Here is a 24,100-nt window from a genome sequence, read left to right as displayed (position 1 = left end):
CAGAGAGAAAAATAGTGTTTTATTGGAAAAAGTTCAATTCTGCGCTGTCACAGACTGATCTTCCCTGACTGCCTGAACCTGATGAGAACCCTGTCACCATATGATCTTGCTCAGATGAGGCATGACAAAGAATTACCATGGTGTACATTAATATATTATATTAGCAATGAATACCATCAATGGTTCAATAATTGAAATTACCATTATTCCCAATCCCAGAATGTAGCCTATTGTCACGATCGTCGTAAGGAGCGGACCAAAATGCAGCGTGGTATGTGTTCATGATGATTTTTTAATTAAAGAAAGCACTGAATACAAAAGAATAAACAAATAACGACCGTGAAGCTATAATGAGAACTGTGCTGTCACAAGCAACTAACATAGACAATCACCCACAAACAAACAGTGAAACCCAGGCTACCCAAGTATGATTCTCAATCAGAGACAACTAATGACACCTGCCTCTGATTGAGACCCATACTAGGCCGAAACATAGAAATCCCAAAATCATAGAAAAACAAACAGACTTCCCACCCCAACTCACGACCTGACCATAATAAATAACGACAAAAAAAAGGAAATAAAGGTCAGAACGTGACACCTACCCATCAACTTAAGATGGAACTTTGCAGCCATTCACTGATTGTTATAATATACTCCAAAAATCATCTGAGCTCCGTAGACTGGTCTTCCCTGGCTGTCTGACCCTGCAGGGACACCTGTCAGGGACACCTAGTGTTGTGTACTGACTGTGCACCTTGACAGTGAAGCCTGTAGAGCTGTTTATACTGAGTCAGTGTGAAAAGTAGGAAATTAGCTAGGGAAACTGACAGATTAATCATTTTACATTACTATACTGACTAATAAAAAATAACATTGCACCAAAAACACATCAGAATATCGATCTTCAATCGCTTGGCAGCTGGTTTCATCATTTGATTCAGGTCTAATGTGATTGAGAAAAAATAATATCTAAAGTTCATGAGCTAGCTTGCTAACATTGACCAACTTTTGACAAGCTCTAGCTAATGATACATCATCAAAATTACTTTTGTTTAAGCAGGGGAAAAAAAGGCTACAAAACATTTCCATACACACAACAGCTGTTTGACAGATAGTTAGTCTAGCTAGAGCTGATCTGGCTGTGATAGCTACTAGTTAGCTAACTAGCTGCTGGTACAGTAGTTAATTTACTTCAGTCGAGAGGGGTTGAAACATTAGCGAATGTAACATGTCAGTTACCACTAGCTCAGCACTGGGAATACATACAGCATTTACCTTGCCAGCTAGATCAGTCAACTAAAGAGTAGCCAGTTTCTGCTCTGCTTGCTTTTACAACTCGGAGAAAAAGCACAACACAGACAGCAGCTGCTTCTGTTCGTCTCTCCCGTGCTGATCCTATACGCCAGCCTTTCAGAAGCTTTTCCTTCACACAGCATGTCAGCACGCTCTGTAGCGTCCAAAATCTTGCCTGTCCTAAATCCATCTGGCTGAAACCATAAAACCGCCTACCCGACGGCTCTGAGATGTCTGCATGGTCCTTAAGCACCCCGGTGCCCCGTTTTGTAATACAGTACAATTATTGAATGTGGGGGTGTCCCCAGTGAAAGTTGCGCCCCTGTTGCTAATACCTAACCTATCATCCAATACTTCCATACATAAAGGAATGTGTAGGGGGACGTTAGGATTGGATGCTATTAATCTCTTCATGTGGTCCCTGTCCCTCACGGTCTAGAGGCATTTCCTGTTGAGCACGTCTCTGAACAGGAAGCACAGAACAGCCAACTAAAAAGAGACTAACTGATCAAATGAACAGTTAGTTTGAGAGACACCGATACTAGATTCAGTAATTATGTTCGCACCCACAAGAGTTTATTTTAATCATGATGATTTTAATTAGTCCATGATGAGCATGAGCTCAGCCTCAAGAAGTGATATCTGGCTGGATCACTACAGGGCCCAGTATTTCCTGACCAGACTGATGTATGTCACTGCTTCATTCAACAGATCCCATCTATCCAGATTTTCCAGACTTGTCTGTGGTTTTACCATCTTATGTGTTGATGAAATAGCTTGCCTATCTCTTTAAAAGTCCATAGTATAATTATAGAGATATACAATTATGTTCTATTTCTATGTGTAGAATTCCCCAGTTAAAATATGTCCCACATGATGTGTATGTTCTGTATATAAAAAACAGTTGTGTCATCCTGGATATTTATAATCTTATCAAAATGTGATTTGAACTGTTTTGACTTGCACACAGATTCAATTACACATGTGGCAATAAAATATTTTATTTGATATGAAAATCAATATAGATGTGTCCATATTTTTCTCATTAGCATGCACCTATAGACTTTGGCAACTGTCCTCCAAGCTAGCACCAAACATTCCATGGCAACCACATTCTAATTAGTAATCTCAGTGGAAGCAAGTTGGCGCCAAAGGTTTCAGAGACATACATCTCAAAACGAGTCTAGAGATGCCCCTAAACTCAGTTATAGAATTAGCTCACCACACCCAGTTCCAACATCAACCACTATAAAATTGACCTTAGATCAGCACTTAGGGGCAGTCTACCTGCACTTCCCTCGCTACTCAACTCAAGGGTGTCAGCTAAGTAAGTACAACCTTTGAGGCATGTTCCCTTTTAATTTAGCTCAACAATCAATCATTTCATCTCAATATAAAGTGGCTTCCTTTCTTCTCATCATGTAGAAAAGAACATCAGATGTTAATGCTTTGATGTGTAAATTTTGGACTGTTCTCAGCAGTCACAGTGGCGATGGTTCCAATCGTTTTTTCACCATTCATTTTTCCCATAGGGGATTTTAGAATCCATACGGGTTGTTTCGTATAGGCTTACCATGGTGTGATGTTTTCATAACCGTGTAAAGCTCTCTGGACAAGGTGACTTTTATCAATATATTCATCTTTATTTACTCGGATTCTAAAATTCTAATTAGCATCAGAGCAGACCATGCAAAACTACAAATCGCTATAAGTTCCTGAACATCATCTCTAGCTGACACCTTTGCTAACAGGTATTGTGTCAATTGAAAAAAGTTTACAGAATTGTCCATTTAAAGAAATGTAGCCAATTTATTAATTACAACATTTAGCTAACATTAGATACTTAATCCAGAGATTCTTACCTTTGCCTCGAATTTGGCAGTTTCGTCCAGATCATCATGGCATTTGTAGTTCTTTATGATAGCCACAATAGCAGCTAATTGTCATTTCATTTTTTGGGGGGTAAATACAGGCGAATAAATAAATAGACAAAAGTCACCTTGTCCTAAAGAGATTTACACAAAATGTCATGCCAGGGTAAGCCTACAAGAAACACAGGCCGTGGTAAGTGTTTCTAAAATCCCCCGTGGGAAAAATGAACGGTGGAAAAATTATTGGAACCATTTCCTTGTTTGACCGCTAGGTTTCATGGGTATTGTGACTCATACTGTGGTACACTATAGCCACGGAAAGTAGGGGTGCTGCACCCCCTGAGGAATCCGAATGTAACAATAGAAATTCTCACCAAAGTAGTCCACTGTGCATTTACTAGTCCTGTATTAGCCGATATAGCAGGTCTGTAGCGCCACTACCCACCTGCCGGTGGAAAAGGCACTGCTCCACGACCCCCAAACAGCTTCCTGCGGCTATGGTTCTCAGTGTTCTACTCTAATATTTGGAGTTGGCAGCAGTTTGCCAAGTGATCAATTGGAATGTTCTGTTCTGAGGGTTCTAAACACACATTTGAGCCTGGTATGTTCAAACCAGTACATAACAATACAGCTAACAGAATTTCACAATACTATATTAGGTATACTCCTATATGTGTTAACAAGTACATCAGAAACAGACATTGCATTTACATAAAAGCACATCTTAAAGATGGCATCACTATGGCTGCGTTTAGACAGGCAGCAATTCTGATCTTTTTTCCACTAATCAGATCTTTTTCAGAGCTGATCTGATTGGTCAACAATTAGTGAAAAGAATATTGGGCTGCCTGTCTAAACGCAGCCTAAGATGACACTGTTACCAAGAAGTGCATAAAAATCAAGCCAATCAGCACTGAGCTTTCGCTCATGACTACCCAATTACAAATGTAACAATCATAGAAAAGCATCAGACATACAGAGTAAAAAAAAAAATCCTTCCTCTCTGTGTCTCAGAGGAATACTGATATTGGGGGGTGTATTTATTAGTGCAAACCGTAGTTAAACATTTCACATTGGAAAATGTTTTGCAACAAAAACAAGTTTCTAGTGAACCATTTCAGGAATATCCCTCCCCATTTGGTTCCTGTTGCTTTTGTTTGCCTCCGTTTGGCTCCTAGTGAATACACCTCAGGGTTGCCTTCAAGCAGGCACAAACCTACTGGACAAGTTCAGAAAGTATCTTACTGCTCCCAGCTCATAACACACATTTTTACTTTATAAACAAAAAATATCAAATTAAAAAAATCTTCATATAAAGATAGTTAGATTAAAGTTACAGCTTTGTATTCAGTGTGTCTATCCGTGGTGGAAAAAGTACCCAGTTGTCATACTTTGGTAAAAGTCAAGATCCTGTACCTTAATAGCAAATGACTCAAGTGAAAGTCACCCAGTAAAATACTACTTGATTAAAAGTGTAAAATGCACAAAGCATTTGTGTTTAGTGAGTCCGCCATATCAGAGGCAGTAGGGATGACCACGTGTTCTCTTCATAAGTGTGTGAATTGTAACATTTTCCTGTCCTGCTAAACATTTGAAATGTAACAAGTACTCTTATGTGCCAGGGAAAATGTACGGGAGTAAAACTTATATATTTTCATTTGGAGTGTAGTGGAGTAAAAGTGAATGTTGTCAAAAATAGAAATAGTAATGTACAGATACCCCAAAAACTACTTAGGTAGTACTTCAAAGTATTTTTACTTAGTTATTTTACACCACTGGTGTCTATACTGATATATTACTACATACGTCTTTGCAAGCAGATGCATTTTAGCAGAAGAGTAGACTTCATGAAAATTGCTAAATATGTGCGTTAGCGAAGTCAAATCCATAGAATTAGAATTAGTAGAAAGAACGTTCCAATTCAAAACAACGTTCTGTGGTAGGTACACCAGTATTTCCATTCTACTCATTCTAATTCTATAGTGAGTGCAGTTGCACTCTGGTGAGCCGAGTCTGCCTGTCTCGGGGGGGAGGGGATGGGAAGGAACGTTGTTTCCGGGGATTCATCTGTTGGCTGCACCAATAAGCTGCAGCAGGCACAGGAAGATCTGGACGATGTCGATGTAGATGGAGAGCGCTGCGAACACATACTCCTCTGGACTGATAGAGTTCTTCCCCTTGCCGATCAACAGCTGTGTGTGGTACGCCAGAAACTACACACAGAAATACACCAGCAAGATATCAGAAAATATATGAGCAATATATCAGTAATGTACCAGCAATAAGTCAATGCAGACAAGAAAACAGTACATAGATAACACTAGCAACACAACTACAAAATGTGTCCGAATAACATCACTACAAAGCACAATATATTATACATATATGTTGTAGGAAGAAACTCATTTATACAGTTAAAGTGGTTCTGTCTGTACTACATCTACTTGTGTATTGTACTCACCAGTGTGTAGACTATTGCGCCAACGGCCGCGTACACCATGTGAAGCCAAGGAATCTGGCCAGGAGGAGACAACACCATTAGAAAACACCGAACCATTACTGTAATACAATAGACATGGAAAACAAACATGACTAGGTATGGCTAACGGTGTGTGTGTTAATGATGCGTGGGTTATATCCGAGGGGCGGACAGGTTTAGGGTATTTAAATATTGTGTGGATGAAGGGCAAGGGGGGTGGCGGGCGGGTTGAATAAAGACAAAACAATACCTTTAAAAAAATCCATGACTATCATTCTTGTGCAATTTATTTCTATTGTCTACAATAAGGTTTTTCATTCATTATTTTAGGCTATCTGGCATTAGTGCATAAGCCTAAGTTTTAGGGTCCAAATGTATATGCCTACACACTAATCACCAAATGCTTTTGGGAACGGGCAGAAAAAGTTAATGTCAATCCATGGAGGCAAAAAGTACAATGCGAGTTTAATTCAATAAGAGAAAAGCTGCAAAAGGACAGTAGAAAATAAAGAAAAGGGAGAGCCAGAGAAGTCATATTTGGGAAAGATTTGAAGTTACTTGCCACTTCACCAAATACTTCCCAAACATTACTTTTCTATGTAATATGTGATGATTCTGAGGTGCTATACAAATCACAAAACGGGGACTTCAAACAGGTCTATGGCACGTCAAGGGAACTGTAGTCTACTGTTCAGATGGGTTAAATGGAAACTGAAATTAGGACACTGACTGTAGGTCTATAACCTCTCACAGTCTTGCAGTAAAATTATACACCAAACTGGCCAGATCTCCATTGAAAAAGAAACTCTGGGTCTCAATGGGCTTTTCCTGGTTAAATAAAGGTCAAATAAAAAAAACTGTAGGCAACATTTTGACTTGGGAACAGGAGAAGAAATATGATTTCTTTCTTTCAGCATCTTGAGAGAATGTGAATGCTGAGTTAGATATCATCTGTAGAGTCTTTATCAGCCTCATAAAAGCTGATAGTATTTCAAACACACAAAATTTGCATCCAAGCCAAACTGAAAACTTAAGAAACATGTTGGTTCGTTTTAACAGCTTTCTATTTCCTTACATTGGTCAAACTGGAGTTTTGCACAGAAAATCATTTTGTTGTAACATTTTTTCCCAGTTCCTAAACGTCTTTGCTCCGTGAAAGATGATAACAGAGAACTTGACCTATGTCAACTACATTGAAGCATTCATTCGATCGCTTTATATTATTCTGTTGAGCAAGGGTTTACTTAGTCTTCTAGGGCAACATATGACAAAAGAGAAGCGGCATGTATCAAATTATAGACAAGTTGACTAACAAATAGCCTTCCAAAGTGTTTTAAATTATAAGCAGAAACATTTCTAAAATCAGGCAAAAAAAATGATCCTTTATAGCCCCGTCAAAAAATCGTCCTGCCGTCTTTGACTCTAGCCTATAGCGCCGGTTCTATATTTTGGGGCGGCAGGTAGCCTAATGGTTAGTGTTGGGCCAGCAACCGAAAGGTTGGTGGATAGAATCCCCGAGCTGACAAGGTAAAAATCTGTCGTCATGCCCCTGAACAAGGCAGTTAACCCACTGTTCCTAGAGCATCATTGTAAATAAGAGGGTTATGAGCAATTGAAGGGCGGGTGCGGGTGAACAAACAGCTGACCCGCGCACCACTAGCGTGTGAGTGTTCGTGTCTGTGTGCGCACGTGCGTAATATGCCAACTCACATATTTGAAGGAGAGCACAATGGCTGTGATGATGCCTGCCACCATGACAACGATCCCCAGGACACAGAATAGGCCTGGGCATGAGGTGAGGTCCACCTGAAGAGATACATTATGAAGTTTCAAACACTTGCACGCACACACACACACAACACACACACACGTCAGGTGTCTCTTACCTTGGTCTGGAAGCAGAAGACAGTGGTGATGATACACACAATGACGGTGATGCCCAGAGCCAGAAACACTGCCTTAGTATCATAGTAACTACAGAGCAGAGACACACAGACAGACATTACTACCACGCTCAGGTGTGTGTGTGTTTGTGTGTGTCTCTCTCTCACCTGGATATGGTGCCCGTCATGTAGGACATAGCCAGTGTCTGTAGAACACAGAATACACAGATCAATATAGACCACTGCAGGCCAGCACCAACCAATAAAGTTCATCATAGAGCAGTATGACAGACTAGTGCAGATGTAAAAAAAGGTCACGCCTGTGCAGTCACTTTCCCCAGTCCTGTTAGAGTGATTTCTCCCCTTCTCAGCTGTCTATAACAGCTTCCTGGTTCCCACCAATCAGTGTGCCCGAATGGACATTTCGACTCTGACCCCTCCCACTCCAGGTCAGTGTTTTCAGTTGTAAGATGAAGACGCAAGTTGTGTTTAGGAAGATTGTGCGTGCATCTAAGAAGTGAGTTGTGGGGTTTATTGTCAGGAGGGTTAATGATACGTTATGATGATTGACTGCAAGCAATTACATTTAGGCCTAATTACCTTGTTACATCTGTAGCTGTATAGTACTGTATAGCTTATGTGCAGTTTATTTCAGATACTCCATGTTCATGTCATTTACAAGTGTCTGTATTGGGTTTAATGCATGAGTGTTGCACAGTAGACGTTATTGTGTCAAGATGGTTCATTCCTATAGCCTGTATGCACACTTTACCGCTGCGCTTTTATAGTTTGCGCTACTGTTAAGACATGGTGAGAGATTCTAGATGTTTCAGAGATTATCGTCAGCGCTCCCGTACGAGCAGTAAGATTTGGTACCGGACACAGATCAGATAAGATCTCCACTAGTCCAGAGGGGACCATAAATCTTGTCTGCCTAAGTAATGAATTCTCTCTCTCTCTCCTGCAAGATGTTTAAACATACACTGCTGTTAATATGTGCTGTTATGTGAATATCCATTTATAGATGCTACGCCATTCTTTCCTGTGTAGATATTCCTAATGCATAGCTTACAACATTTTATATTTAAGCAATAAGGCATATGTTGTATATGGCCAATATATCACAGGTCAAGGCAGTTCTTATGCATGACTCAACGAGGAGTGCCTGGATACAGCTCTTAGCTGTGGTATATTGGCCATATACCACTAACACCCGAGGTGCCTTATTGCTATTATAAACTGGTTACCAATGTAATTAAAAGAGTAAAAAGAAATGTTCTGTCATACCCGTGGTATACGGCTTTCAGCATTCAGAGCTCGAACAACCCAGTTTATAATTGTTCTTACCTTTCAGGTAAATCACTGAAAAGTTTGTGTGTTCATACTATGTGTGTTGGTGACAAAGATAAATACAACTCTGCGTATGGACACATCTGCCTTGTTCTTGCTGGACAGCCTGTAGTGAGTCAGAACCTTAACAATCAGCATTAAGTAGTAGCAAGTGAGGGCATTCACAGCCGACTGCTCTGACGAGCTCCAACTAGACATTTTTTCAACAGATCTGTAGACTAGTAATAGTTACTTACAAAGATGGCCAGCAGGATGACATTCCATGGGAATTTCCTCCTAAAGACAGGGGAGTGGCCACATTAGGACAGCACTTCAATACAATAAAACATTGTTGTCAACTATATTGGCATCATTTTCCAAAGGAATTCTTTAAGAAAGAGACTCACCTGGGTCCTTTACAGCAGACCAGCACAATGTGAGTGACGAAATACACAGCGCTGCAAAGACATAGGTCAACACAGCTGTCAATCAAACAGGACATGCAGAACATAGGCCAGTACAGCTGTCAATCCAACAGTACTGTAAAACCATAGGTCAGTAGTAAGGGATAATACTTACAATGATGCCCAGTAGACAGCTGGGTTTGCGATCACAAACTTCTTGACAGAGTCACTGCAAAGAGAAACTCAGTTATACAAACACACATTTGTGCAGGAACACAAAACCACTAATACACAGTCATAGTAACACACACACTCACACAAATGTGAAGACGGACACAATTGCGACAGTGACGAGTAGCTGAGATGCCAGGATCATATACACCTAAGAGAAAAATGGAGAGTATATTATACACTTCTTGTGTGTTTGTGTGTTAACTGTGTGTGTGCGTGCGTGCTGTGTTCTCACCTTTCGTATGAAGGAGTGTCGCACTTTCAGACTGTCAAAGCTGCCTGCCGCAAACCCCTCTCCATCGCCTGTGACATCAGCAGAGACATCATTAGAGTCATATGTCACTTCACATCAGAACACATGCCTGGTAATCAACTACTAAAGTAGAACCTATAGTATCAAGTATGTATTTTAACTGTGTGAAGGAGCTTATTCAGTAGTAACAGAACACATCAGAGTAAGCCCCAGACAGGTGAGAGGAGGGTTCAGGCTTACCGCTCAGTGCACTGCTAGGCATCATAGGGGGGATTATAGGGGGTATGGGTGGCATCATAGGCTGGTTGTTGTACCCTGGACCCCCGGGGTGAGGCTGGCCTGGGTAGGGCCCAGCAGGGTACCCGGCAGGCTGACCGGGGTAGGGCCCAGCAGGGTACCCGGCAGGCTGGCCGGGATATGGAGGTCCATGGGGACCAGAGGGGTAGAAGGACGAGGGCTGGCCTGATGGGGGACCTCCATTGGCAGGGAAGCCATAGGCAGGGGGAGGGGGGTAGTTACCACCTTGGGGGCCATTGAGGGGGGAATGAGAGTCATCGTAACCCAGGGGGAAGTCAGACCGAGACATACTGTCTGAGAGAGAGAGAGAGAGAGAGAGAGAGAGAGAGAGAGAGAGAGAATGAGAAAAGAGAGAATGAGAAAAGAGAGAGGATGAGAAAAGAGAGAGAGGATGAGAAAAGAGAGAGAGGAGGGGAGGAGGGAGAGCGAGAAGTAGTTATGGCCCATTCTACCCACCCGAAACAGTTCAGAACAGTATGTGAATATATTACTTTTGATCTTTGGCAAGTTTTTTGGGGGCTGCTTGTGCACACACAAAAAAATTCTCGTGGTCAGCCGAAGTTCGGAACCCGAAGTCGACGCCCCTTCGTCAGTCATTCGTCAACAGTAGGGATTCTTCAATTAAGTGTTTGTTCTCATTCAACGATAGATGACTCGTTTTCATGCAAATGTTTTAATTTGAGAAATACGGCGCTAAACAACTTAGATGTCAAATTGCACGACAAAGATCTCCTCTGCAAAATATCAAAATGAATGACAGATTTATTGCGTTATGATAAATTAATTCAGAAAAATTTGAGGAAGTATTACTGGCTACAGCGTCTCAGGATGGATAAACAGTACTATAGCCGCCTTTTCTCGTTTTTCAAGCCAAGATCTCTATTAAGGGCACACTATTTTGCTCCTGTAGTCAAGGGCTCTTAGGGGTTTATATTAGTTGTATCTCTAGAGTTAAGTTGAAGTGGAGTGTTTCCATATGTTTCTGCTTACAGTACAAGTCAAAAGTTTGGACACACCTACTCATTCAAGGGTTTTTCTTCACTATTACTATTTTCTACATTGTAGAATAATATTGAAGACATCAAAACTATGAAATAACACATGGAATCATGTAGTAACCAAAAAAGTGTTACACAAATCAAAATATATTTTATATTTGTAAATGTATTTGAGATTCTTCAAAGTAGCCAACATTTGCCTTGATGAAAGTTTTGTACACTCTTGACATTCTCTCAACCAGCTTCATGAGGTAGTCATCTGGAAAGCAATTCAATTAACTGGTGTGTCTTGTTAAAAGGTCATTTGTAGAATTTATTTCCTTCTTAATGCGTTTGAGCCAATCAGCTGTGTTGTGACAAGGTAGGGGTGGTATACAGAAGATAGCCCTATTTGGTAAAAGACCAAGTCCATATTATGGCAAGTACAGCTTAAATAAGCAAAGAGAAACAACAGTCCATCATTACTTTAAGACATGAAGGTCAGTCAGCCTGGAAAATTTCAAGAACATTAAAAGTTTCTTCAAGTGCAGTTGCAAAAACCATCAAGTGCTATGATGAAACTGGCTCTCATGAGGACCGCCACAGGAAAGGAAGACCCAGGGTTACCTTTGCTGCAGAGGATAAGTTAATTAGATTTACCAGCCTCAGAAATTGCAGCCCAAATAAATGCTACACAGAGTTCAAGTAACAGACACATCTCAACATCAACTGTTCTGAGGAGACTGTGTGGATCAGGCCTTCATGGTCAAATTGCTGCAAAGAAACCACTACTAAAGGACACCAATAATAAGAGACTTGCTTGGGCCAAGAAACACGAGCAATGGACATTAGACCGGAGGAAATCTGTCCCTTGGTCTGATGAGTCCAAATGTTTGATTTTTGGGTCCAATCGCGTGTCTTTGTGAGACGCAGAGTAGGTGAACGGATGATATTCGCATGTGTGGTTCCCACCATGAAGCATGGAGAAGGTGTGATGGTGCTTTTGTGATGACACTGTCAGTGATTTATTTAGAATTCAAGGCAAACTTAACCAGCATGGCTACAACAGCATTCTGCAGCGATACGCCATCCAATCTGGTTTGTGCTTAGTGGGACTCTCATTTGTTTTTCAACAGGACAATGACCCAAAACCCACCTCCAGGCTGTGTAAGGGCTATTTGACCAAGAAGGAGAGTGATGGAGTGGTGCATCAGATGACCTGGCCTCTGCAATCGCCCGACCGAAAACCCAATTGAGATGGTTTGGGATGAGTTGGACCACAGAGTGAAGGAAAAGCAGCCAACAAGTGCTCAGCATATGTGGGAACTCCTTCAAGACTGTTGGAAAAGCATTCCAGGTGAAGCAGGTTGAGAGAATGTCAAGAGTGTGCAAAGCTTTCATCAAGGCAACGGGTGGCTACTTTGAAGAATCTAAAATATATTTAGATTTGTTTAACACTTTTTTGGTTAATACATGATGCCAAATGTGTTATTTCATAGTTTTGATGTCTTCACTATTATTCTACAATGTAGAAAATAGTCAAAATAAAGAAAAACCCTTTAATGAGTAGGTGTTTACAAACTTTGGACTGGTACTGTATATCTGTGGTTCACACACACACTGCAGCACAACCACACAACACCACCATGACCCTGACAGACATTTACATTTCTAATAACCACTATCACATACACTGAACACTACAGAGCTTAACGACAGAGAGAGAGAGTTTAGAGAGTAGAGTTTATATACACAATTTAACTTGGGAGTGATCATTATGGGAGTTCCCTCAGGTTGGGATTAAGCCTCTAAACTTCCACAAAGCTGGAGACTCATATCTCCCTCACTAGCTTTGAGCGCCAGCTGTCAGAGCAGCTCACAGATCACAGTGCCAGCCGTTTTGTCACCAAAGCCCCATATACTACCCACCACTGCGACCTGAACACTCTCGTTGGCCGGCCCTCACTTCATACTCGTCGGCAAACCCAATGGCTCCAGGTCATCTACAAGACCCTGCTAGGTAAAGTCCCCCCGTATCTCAGCTCGCTGGTCACCATAGCAGCACCCACCTGTAGCACATGCTCCAGCAGGTATATCTCTCTGGTCACCCTCAAAACCAAAGTTTCCTTTGGCAGAACGAACTACAAAAATCTCTGAAACCGGAAACACTTATCTCCCTCACTAGCTTTAAGCACCAGCTGTCAGAGCAGCTCACAGATTACTGCACCTGTACATAGCCCATCTATAATTTAGCCCAAACAACTACCTCTTCCCCTACTGTATTTATTTATTTTTCTCCTTTGCACATCCATTATTTCTCTCTACTTTGTACATTCTTCCACCGCAAATCTACCATTCTAGTATTTTACTTGCTATATTGTATTTACTTTGCCACCATGGCCTTTTTTTTGCCTTTACCTCCTTTATCTCACCTCATTTGCTCACATTGTATATAGACTTATTTTTCTACTGTATTATTGACTGTATGTTTGTTTTACTCCATGTGTAACTATGTGTTGTTGTATGTGTGGAACTGCTTTGCTTTATCTTGGCCAGGTTGCAATTGTACATGAGAACTTGTTCTGAATTTGCCTACCTGGTTAAATAAAGGTAAAATAAATACAAATAAAAAATCAACTTTGCCACCATGGCCTATTTACTGCCTTAACTCCCTTATCTTACCTAATTGGCACTCACTGTATATAGACTTTTTGTTTTCTTTTGTTCTACTGTATTATTGACTATGTTTTGTTTATTCCATGTGTAACTCTGTGTTGTTGTATGTGTAGAATTGCTATGCTTTATCTTGGCCAGGTCGCAGTTGCAAATGAGAGAATGTTCTGAACTTGCCTACCTGGTTAAATAATGGTAAAATTAAAATAAAATAAAAAACAGGGATAGTTTGGGTGTCGGCCTCCACCTTACAACATGCCATTACATCACATATCCAGTACTAAGCAACGGTGAAAAAATATCAGCTGGAAAAAATGCTTCAGCTGCTTGCCGCCCATAAAACAGTCCCTGCGTGTGTGTTGGGTGTGTAGGGACACAGGCTTATGACTAAGCACTGTGTAACTTCTTCAGTCGTAAGTCATGGGAGAGTTTGAAGTGATAATGTGTTTGTGTAACATTAACTGGTTGGGTAGGTTTCTAACCCAAGTACTCTGCACGATTCAATACCGCTTTAGCCCACTGACCTAAGGCCCGTGTCCGAACAGCCCTACCAATGTATCCATTTTTGGCCATAGCCAACACACGCAAACACACACACGCGTGTTTAAATTAAGTCGCAGGCAAAAGTTAGAATGGCCAACTCCCCTCGCTCAATGGTGGTTTAGACAACCGCCTCACAAGGTAACGTGTACAATAGGCCTATTCAGGTGTAACCCAAGGACTGCCAACTTCAGCTCATAGTCCGTTCATATGCTTTTTTCTTTAAAACGATCACCGTGAGTGTATGGTGTGCCGGAAGTATAAAAATAGTTTGACTCACCACGCAATGAATCCAGGAAAAACAACAACGCAAACAATGACAACAAGACAAAAAAAACGATAAAGGCGACCAGTCTTATAACACGGCTATAACCACCCAATCTCTAAACGACAGATGAACTAATTATTGAAGTTTGAAACTCTAATTCCGTCGAGTTTTGAAACTGTTAGCTTCTCTCTCTCTCTCTCTCTCTCTATGGTCCCTTTTCTCTCTTTCTGACCCCTCCTTGTTTCCTCCCGCAGCAGGCAGACAGATGTTAGCTCGAGCCGTAGAACATTTCCTGGAATTTTAGAAGAGTTGTTACTTGTTAGTGGGTGGAGTCAATGGAACTCATGGAGGTAAAATAAAGACATAAGTGTGCTACCATGTAAAGTAAGATTTGTACATGTAAAATATGAGTTGCACCTGTATAATCAGCTTTATAGTCGCACAAAATATTTTCTAACGTGTCATTTATTTTTAGAATAAATGCAACCACGTAACGTGATGTGTGAATAAATGCAACACTTGCAAACGTGTAACTTGATATGTGAATAAATTAAACAAGATTTTCAAGCGGGCAACTCAATTTAAAAATGAATGCAAATCCTTTACCATAGAACAATGAGACAGATATTTCACTGGATGTATACATGTGACGCATCTGGTTGAAAGCAAACACCTCATTTGGCCGCCTTTCGTTCCAGTACTCTGCTGCCTGTGACTGGAACGAATTGCAAAAATCGCTGAAGTTGGAGACTTTTATCTCCCTCACCAACTTCAAACATCAGCTATCTGATCAGCTAACCGATCGCTGCAGCTGTACATAGTCTATTGGTAAATAGCCCACCCATTTTCACCTACCTCATCCCCATACTGTTTTTATTTATTTACTTTTCTGCTCTTTTGCACACCAATATACCTGTACATGACCATCTGATCATTTATCACTCCAGTGTTAATCTGCAAATGTGTAATTATTCGCCTACCTCCTCATGTCTTTTGCACACAATGTATATAGACTCCCCTTTTTTCTACAGTGTTATTGACTTGTTAATTGTTTACTCCATGTGTAACTCTGTGTTGTCTGTGCTTTAGCTTGGCCAGGTCGCAGTTGCAAATGAGAACTTGTTCTCAACTAGCCTACCTGGTTAAATAAAGGTGAAATATTTTATTTATTTTTTTAAGATGGAGCGAGATGGATTTTTGTCAGAAATTCTGCAAAATGTCTCATCACTGAATCATTTGATCTCAATACAGTTTTCTGTATGCAAATCTAGAATCCGTTATTAACAGAATGGATTTCCTTTTGTAGACTTTACCCTTTGCCAAAGTTGTAAAAAATTGCATTATTGGCGAATTGAGTTATTGCAGACCCGCACTTCACGTAGTATGCGTTCCCTAACGGAAATATGCAAATACATGCTAGAACGCGTCAATAGGCTCTCGCTAGCTGGTGCTTGGCTCTGCCCACTTCCTTGCTTGTTTTGCCCACTACGATAAATTTGTTCCCATTGGAAACGACAGGCTGTGGTCACAGCCGCTGGAAATAGGAGTGCTGAGGGTGCTGCAGCACCCCCTGAAAAATAGGAATCTAAAAAATGATACATATATACATTAACTTTCTTAGTTAACAAGCTGAGATCTCGGCTAACGTTAGCTAGCTTGCTAATAATGTTTTGAGAAAAACAGATTAGGTACCTGTAGAATCAAGACAAGAGAGGATGGGGAAGAAGATTAGATGTGCAGTTGCTTCATCTGGCTGATGCAATGCCTAGACGAGATGAGCACTAACTGCTAATGTTACAGAGATAAAACATTCAGATAGCTCAGATCCTATCTTGATGAGCTAGCTAGCTGTCAATGATGAACTAATGCAGTGATATTCCTTTTATTGACTTGCTATATGAGCTGCTTTTTGTGAAAATATCTGTATGATATAGCTAGCTAGTTGTTCTAGTGTCGCTCTGAAATTGCTCATCAATATATTTATATATTCTTATTCCCTTCCTTTACTTAGATTTGTGTGTATTAGGTATTTGTTGTGAAATTGTTAGATATTACTTGTTAGATATTGCTCCACTGTCGGAACTAGAAGCACAAGCATTTTGCTACACTCGCAATAAAATCTGCTAAACATGTGTATGTGACCAATACAATTTGATTTGATTTGATTTAGTGTTCGTTAAATGTTACAGCCACAACATCATGACCATATAGTCATGCATCTGCAGAACAGCGAGGAGGACAAAAGTCTGCTTTGGGTGAGCTAGCTAGAACAACAATTAGCTAGCTATAATATCAGACATTTTCAGGAAAATAATGGATAAAGCTAGCTATCTGTAGTAACATTATTACTTGAAACCACCACATGCACATTATCTGGATCTGTGTTACATTCCATTTTTAAAATTGATGACCTACAATTACGATTATCCTACCAACGGGACAATAAGAGTTGTAATATCTTGTGTTTCACCTAGTCGTGGCTGAACAACGACAAAAATAATATAGAACTGGAGGGATATTCAATGCACTGGCAGAACAGAAGCTAAGACGAGGGGTGGGGGTGTGTGCCTTTTTGTCAATAACAGCTGGTGCACGTTGTCTAATATTAAAGAAGTATCGAGGTATTACTCACCTGAGGTAGAGTACCTTATGATAAGCTGTAGACCACACTATCTACCAAGAGAGTTCTCATCTATATTATTCATAGCTGTCTATTTACAACCACAGGCCAACCTGGCACTGACAACAACCGCTATGTGGGGGCAGGTAGCCTAGTGATTAGAGCATTGGACTAGTATCCGAAAGGTTGCAAGATCAGATCACTGAGCTGACAAGGTAAAAATCTGTCATTCTGCACCTGAACAAGGCAGTTAACCCACTCTTCCTAGGCTGTTTTTGAAAATAAGAATTTGTTCTTAACTGACTTGCCTAGTTCTATAAGGCCATAAGCAAACAAGAAAATTCTCATCCAGAAGTGGTGCATCTAGTCTCTGGGGACTTTAATGCAGGCAAACTTAAATCATTTTTTTACCAGCATGTCATGTGCAACCAGAGGAAAATAAACTCTAGACCACATTTTCTCCACACACAGAAATGCATACAAAGCTCTCCCTCGTCCTCCATTTGGCAAATCTGACCATAATTATCTCCTCCTGATTCCTGCTTACAAGCAAAAATTAAAACAGGAAGTACCAGTGACTCGCTCAATACAGAAGTGGTCGGATGACGTGGCTGCTACGCTACAGGACTGTTTTGCTAGCACAGACTGGAATATGTTCCGGGATTCATCCAATGGCATTGAGGAGTATACCACCTCAGTCATCGGCTTCATCAGTAAGTGCATCGACGACGCCGTCTCCACAGTAACCGTACGAACATATCCCAACCAGAAGCCATGGATTACAGGCAACATCCGCATCGAGCTAAAGGCTAGAGCTGCCGCTTTGAAGGAGCGGGACACAAATCCGGACGCCTATAAGTAATCCCGCTATGCCCTTAGACGAACCATCAACCAGGCAAAGGATTACAATTGAATCCTACTACACCGGCTCTGACGCTCGTCGGATGTGGCAGGGCTTGAAAACTATTACGGACCACAAAGGGAAACCCAGATGCGTGCTGCCCAGTGACGCGAGCCTACCAGACGAGGTAAATACCTTTTATGCGTGCTTCGAGGCAAGCAACACTGAAGCATGCACAAGAGTACCAGCTGTTCTGGATGACTGTGTGATAACGCTCTCGGTCGCCGATGTGAGCAAGTGTAACAGTATAACTTTAGACCGTCCCCTCGCCCATACCCGGGCGCGAACCAGGGACCCTCTGCACACATCAACAACTGACACCCAAGAAGCATCGTTACCCATCGCTCCACAAAAGCCACGGCCCTTGCAGAGCAAGGGGGACTACTACTTCAAGGTCTCAGAGCAAGTGACGTCACCGATTGAAACGCTATTTAGAGCGAACCGCTAACTAAGCTAGCCGTTTCACATCCGTTACACAAGACCTTTAAACAGGTCAACATTCACAAAGCCGCGGGGCCAGACAGATTACCAGAACATGTACTCAAAACATGCGCGGACCAACTAGTGTAACGGATGTGAAACGGCTAGCTTAGTTAGCGGTGTGCGCTAAATAGCGTTTCAATCGGTTACGTCACTTGCTCTGAGACCTTGAAGTAGTGGTTCCCCTTGCTCTGCAAGGGCCGCGGCTTTTGTGGAGCGATGGGTAACGATGCTTCGTGGGTGACTGTTGTTGATGTGTGTAGAAGGTCCCTGGTTCGCACCCGGGTATGGGCGAGGACGGTTTAAAGTTGTACTGTTACACTAGCAAGTATCTTCACTGACATTTTCAACCTCTCCCTGACCAAGTTTGTAATACCTACTTGTTTCAAGCAGACCACCATAGTCCCTTTTCCCAATGAAGCGAAGGTAACCTGCCTAAATGATTACTGCCCCGTAGCACTCACGTCGGTAGCCATGAAGTGCTTTCAAAGGCTGGTCATGGCTCACATTAACAGCATCCTAATAATATAATAATAAATTGGAGTGGGTATCCTCCCAGATACCCACTCCAATTTGCATACAGTCCCAACAGATCCACAGATGATGCAATCTCAATCGCACTCCACACTGCGCTTTCCCACCTGGACAAAAGGAACACCTATGTGAGAATGCTGTTCATTGACTACAGCTCAGCATTCAACAACATAGTGCCCATGAAGCTCATCACTAGGCTAAGGACCCTGGAACTAAACACCTCCCTCTGCAACTGGATCCTGGACTACCTGACGGGCTGACCCCAGGTGATAAGGGTAGGCAACAACACGTCTGCCATGCTGATCCTCAACACTAGGGCCCCTCAGGGGTGTGTACCTAGTCCTCTTCTGTACTCCCTGTTCACCCACGACGGTGTGGCCAAACACGACTCGAACGCCATCATTAAGATGGCTGACGACACAATAGTGGTAGGCCTGATCACCGACAATGATGAGGCAGCCAGGATAACAACCTTTCCCTCAATGGGAGCAAGACAAAGGAGCTGATCGTGGACTACATCAACGGTGCTGTAGTAGAGCGGGTCGAGAATTTCAAGTTCCTTGGTGTCCACATCATCAACTATCTATCATGGTCCAAACACACCAAGACAGTTGTGAAGAATGCCAAGTCTCACGTCTGGAGGAAACCAGGCTCATCACCTGGTCAATGCCATCCCCAGGATGAAGCATGGTGGTGGCAGCATTGGGCTCCCGAGTGGCGCAGAGGTCTAAGGCACTGCATCTCAGTGCAAAAGGTGTCACTACAGTTCCTGATTCGAATCCAGGATTAATCACATCTGGGTGTGATTGGGAGTCCCATAGGGCAGTGCACAATTAGTCAAGTGTCGCCTGGGTTTAGCCGGGTAGGTCATGATTGTAAGTAAGAATTTGCTGTTAATTGACTTGCCTAGTTAAATAAAGGTTAATTAAAAAATAGAATCATGCTGTGGGGATGTTTTTCAGCAGCAGGGACTGGGAGTCTAGTCACGATTGAGGGAAAGATGAACAGAGCAAAATACAGAGAGATCCTTGATGAAAACCTGCTCAGGACTTCAGACTAGGGTGAAGGTTCACCTTTCAACAAGACAACGACCCTAAGCACATAGCCAAGACAACACAGGAGTGGGTTCGGGACAAGTCTCTGAATGAGCCAGAGCCCGGACTTGAACCCAATTAAACATCTCTGGAAATAGCTGTGCAGCAATGCTCCCCATACAACCTGACAGAGCTTGAGAGGATCTGCAGAGAAGAATGGGAGAAACTCTCCAAATACAGGTGTGCCAACCTTGTAGCATCCTACCCAAGAAGACTCAAGGCTGTAATCGTTGCCAAAGGTGCTTCAACAAAGTACTGAGTGAAGTCTGATGTGATTTTCAAGTTTTCAATTTTAAATACATTTTTAAAAACGTCAACAACAAAAAAACAGTTTTTAGTTTGTCATTATGGGTTATTGTTTATAGATTGTTTCTACATTTTTTAACAAGGCTGTAACGTATATAAAAATGTGGGAAAAGTGAAGGGGTCTGAGTACTTTCCGAATGCACTGTACCTGGATCTGGTTATCACAATAATGGCATACTGTGCTCTCTCTATCTTTGTATGTAAAAGCATGTAATATTTGTAAAAACTGATTTTCAACATTTCCAGTTTGCCAGATTGTCTGTGTCGGTAGGTTTAACTACCAAGTGTGAAGTCTTTGTGTCTACAGTAAATCTATTTTTGTATTATGAAAACATTCTAAATGATGCTCATTGATCCAAGCGATTAGAACTCACTACAGTGTCAAAAAAATGTATTGAGCCAAACATAAAGAGTGCTTTATATTAGACTCACTGACCAGTCTCTTCATGGCAATCTACCTGTTTGTCTACGACGTGCACTACTTCTTCTCTAAGCTGAGGATCACAAGCCACTACCATCCTCTACTTCACCATGATCATGGTGCAGGACTATAATACAGGACTATTAAAGGCCCAGTATAGTACTTTTTGGAAAAAAATGTATTTTTTAGTACTTCCAGTGATTATGCCTGTGTGGTGTCAAACTGTTAAACTTATTCCAGAGTGGAGATGAAACACCTGCGTGTTGCAAAGTCACATGCTGTAAGACAGTGGTTCTCAACCACTGGTACTAGGACCCCCCTATCCACAGGGGGTACTTGAGAAGACTCATGACACTATAGGCCTACTGGTAAAATGCACAGGAGGGGGTACTTCAGGGGTACTCTGGTTATTTTCTCCTCTTTAATGCTTTTTGCCTTTTTATACCATTGTGTTTACCACTTCAATGCCCTTACAGTGCCGTCAGAAATGATTCACATCCCTTGACTTTTTCAAAATTTTGTTGTGCTACAAAATTAGATTATAATGGATTTCATTGTCATTTGTTGTCAATGATCTACACAAAATACTATGTACCCTCAAAGTGGAAGAAAAATTATAATATTTGTGAAACATTTTAGAAAAATAAACTCCCTAGTCCTTGCCGATGCCAAGCATAACCATAACATGACCATGCTTGAAAATATAAAGCGTGGTACTCAGGTAGCCTAGTGGTTAAGAGCGTTGGGCCAGTAACCTGAAAGGTTGTTGGTTAAAATCCTTGAGCCGACTAGGTGAAAAATCTGTCGATGTGGCCTTGAGCAAGACACTGAACCCTAATTGCTCCTGTAAGTCACTCTGGATAAGACTGTCTTCAAAATGTTAAATAATAATTGTTAGATACATAACACTTTTTATTCAGGACATAAACTGTTTGTAGTTTTACTTTAATGCCTTATTGCAAACAGGATGCATCTTCCTTCTTTTCACTATGTCATTTAAGTTAGTATTGTGGAGTAACTTCAATGTTGTTGATCCATCCTCAGTTTTCTCCTATCACAGCATTAAACTCTAACTGTTTTAAAGTCACCATTGGCCCCATTGTGAAATCCGTGAGCGGTTTCCTTCCTCTCCGAGTTAAGAAGCACGCCTGTATATTTGTAGTGACTGGGTGTAATGATACAAAGTGTAATTAATAACTTCACCATAATCAAAGGGATATTCAGTGTCTTCCATTTTTATTTTTAACTGTCTACCAATAGGTGCCCTTCTTTGCGAGGCATTGGAAAACCTCCCTGGTCTTTGTGGTTGAATCTGTGTTAAATATGTCTCAGAATGTTTCTATATTTATTTTAGAAGATGCAACAATTATTCATGAAGCCAACATTGGATGACTTGGTGAAGGTGTGGTAAAGAGAGGCTGTCTGTTTTCCTCTCTTCGTCCATGGTGCTCGTTCAATATAGCATTAGGAGAGTCCTGTGAACAGCAACCAGTGAAGGCTGCTGAGGGGAGGACGCCTCATAATAATGGCTGGAACGGAGCGAATGGAATGGCATCAAACACAAGGAAACCACATGTTTGATGTATTTGATACCATTCCAACTGTACCGCTCTAGCCGTTACCAAATTAAGGTACCACCAACCTCCTGTGACCTCAATAGTCCTAAACGTGTCATTCTGAACAGCACCATCTTCCTATTTGATAACTTTGACATATTTGCATATTATGAAATCTGATGGGAAACAGCATCACCCCTGTAACCTCCATTAAGTCTGAAGAAATGTTTAAAGATTTTTTTCAGTCAAGCATGTTCCTATTATGTGTAGAAGCTGTTATTGACCAAATGTAATATTAATCATAAATACATAGAACACGTTGTTGTTCCATGTACAATAGATTGAGGAGGAGTGTTTGTGGTGGTAGATTGGGTGTGGGTGGTAGTCATTAGGTGGTAGTCATTGATAATGATGGATCTTAGTCATCCTAGCGAATACAAATGTAGTCCACTCCAGATCAGCTAAACGTTCACATTTGCAAAATAATGATATACAGCCCCAACACAACACTCACTGTTCTTGTTGCAAATACATGACTATTGTCTCACATGAATCCGCACAGCCCTGATCAACAGTGACATAGTACCTAGCACAGTGACTACCTGGGTGAACTTGACCAGCAAGGTTCAGGGACAAGGTTGAACGCCAGCTGTAGCTGCAGTCCTAACGACAGCACGACAGGGTCTCAGACCAGGGCCCCAGGTACTCTGGTTTTTTAAAAAACATGTGTCGGCTCATTTCGTAGGCTACCCTGACCTTAGGTATACTATAGCGAAGGCTGGTTCAACAGCAATGCGTAGTCTTTTTTTGATTTTATGATATCATTACATTTGATATGTATTTACTGTTGTTGAAAAAAACGAACAGATTGCTTGTTTTTCGTATAAAAAATTAGGACAATGATTAATTGTCCTGGTTTTATGGTGAGAACGTCAGTGGCACGTTTTGTTTAGAATTTGATTCGAATTATTCGCTCTTTTTTTTTGGCTTTATCAATAATGAATTTAATATTGTTTATTGACATTTGGCATGTCCATGATCAGCCATAATGCAATTTACAGTAGGCCTAGCCACTAACGTTATATCAGTGCGAACGCTATGTATATATTTTTGATTTTATTTCAACTTTATTTTTAACAAGGCAAGTCAGTTAACTTCAACATTTCCACATTGAAGCCATGCAATTACTTAGAATAATGTGGACTGCAAACAGGTTCAAGTTAACATATTTAACAAAGATGGGATAGGTTAACATTTTGTGATTTTGTTTCTGTAAGCTGTTTAATTAACAAACTATAACTAATAGTTTGATTCCAAGGCAATACATAAAATACCGTAAATACACAACTTGAAGCAACCACATATTTAGCCATGGAGCACGTTCGACACACCCACAACTTGTTTATTCATCAAAACCAGTATTGTGAAGTCATTAAAAATACTTTAAAGTCCAATTTTAGTTGTTTTTTGGGGTAGCTGTACTTAATTTTAATATTAATATTTTTGACAAATTTTACTCTTACGAGACTCGTAAAGAAAATAATGAACTTTTTACTTCATACATTTTCCCTGACACCAAAAATTACTTTTGGTTGAATGCTTAACAGGACAGGAACATTTTCCAATTCACGCACTTGTCAAGAGAACATCCCTGGTCATCCCTACGCAAGAACCATTTTCTGCGCGT

The 24,100-nt window shown here is 41.1% G+C and overlaps 1 protein-coding gene across 2 annotated transcripts; it reads right to left on the bottom strand.

Moving 5' to 3' along the window:
• Positions 1-2,277: 2,277 nt before the first annotated feature.
• On the bottom strand, positions 2,278-14,782 carry LOC118401860 (protein lifeguard 3-like). Of its 2 annotated transcripts, none has more exons than XM_035799491.2 (12): positions 14,514-14,782; positions 9,987-10,337; positions 9,729-9,796; positions 9,580-9,644; positions 9,438-9,491; positions 9,266-9,316; positions 9,116-9,155; positions 7,698-7,735; positions 7,533-7,620; positions 7,357-7,452; positions 5,629-5,682; positions 2,278-5,380 (listed from the first exon to the last, which is right to left on the bottom strand). In XM_035799491.2, exons 2-12 carry the CDS (start codon positions 10,330-10,332, stop codon positions 5,231-5,233), a joined length of 1,050 nt encoding a protein of 349 aa, XP_035655384.2. In that variant the 5' UTR covers positions 10,333-10,337; positions 14,514-14,782; the 3' UTR covers positions 2,278-5,230. The 2 variants fall into 2 exon arrangements, with proteins under 2 accessions (XP_035655384.2, XP_052332531.1); XM_052476571.1 differs by having other exon boundaries at positions 9,987-10,333.
• Between the last annotated feature and the right edge of the window lie 9,318 nt (positions 14,783-24,100).

This window comes from Oncorhynchus keta, chromosome 23 (genome assembly GCF_023373465.1).
Source record: "Oncorhynchus keta strain PuntledgeMale-10-30-2019 chromosome 23, Oket_V2, whole genome shotgun sequence".
Lineage (NCBI taxonomy): Eukaryota > Metazoa > Chordata > Actinopteri > Salmoniformes > Salmonidae > Oncorhynchus > Oncorhynchus keta.
Note: the sequence above shows the minus strand (reverse complement) of the source record. Positions and strands in the feature narration are given on the sequence as shown.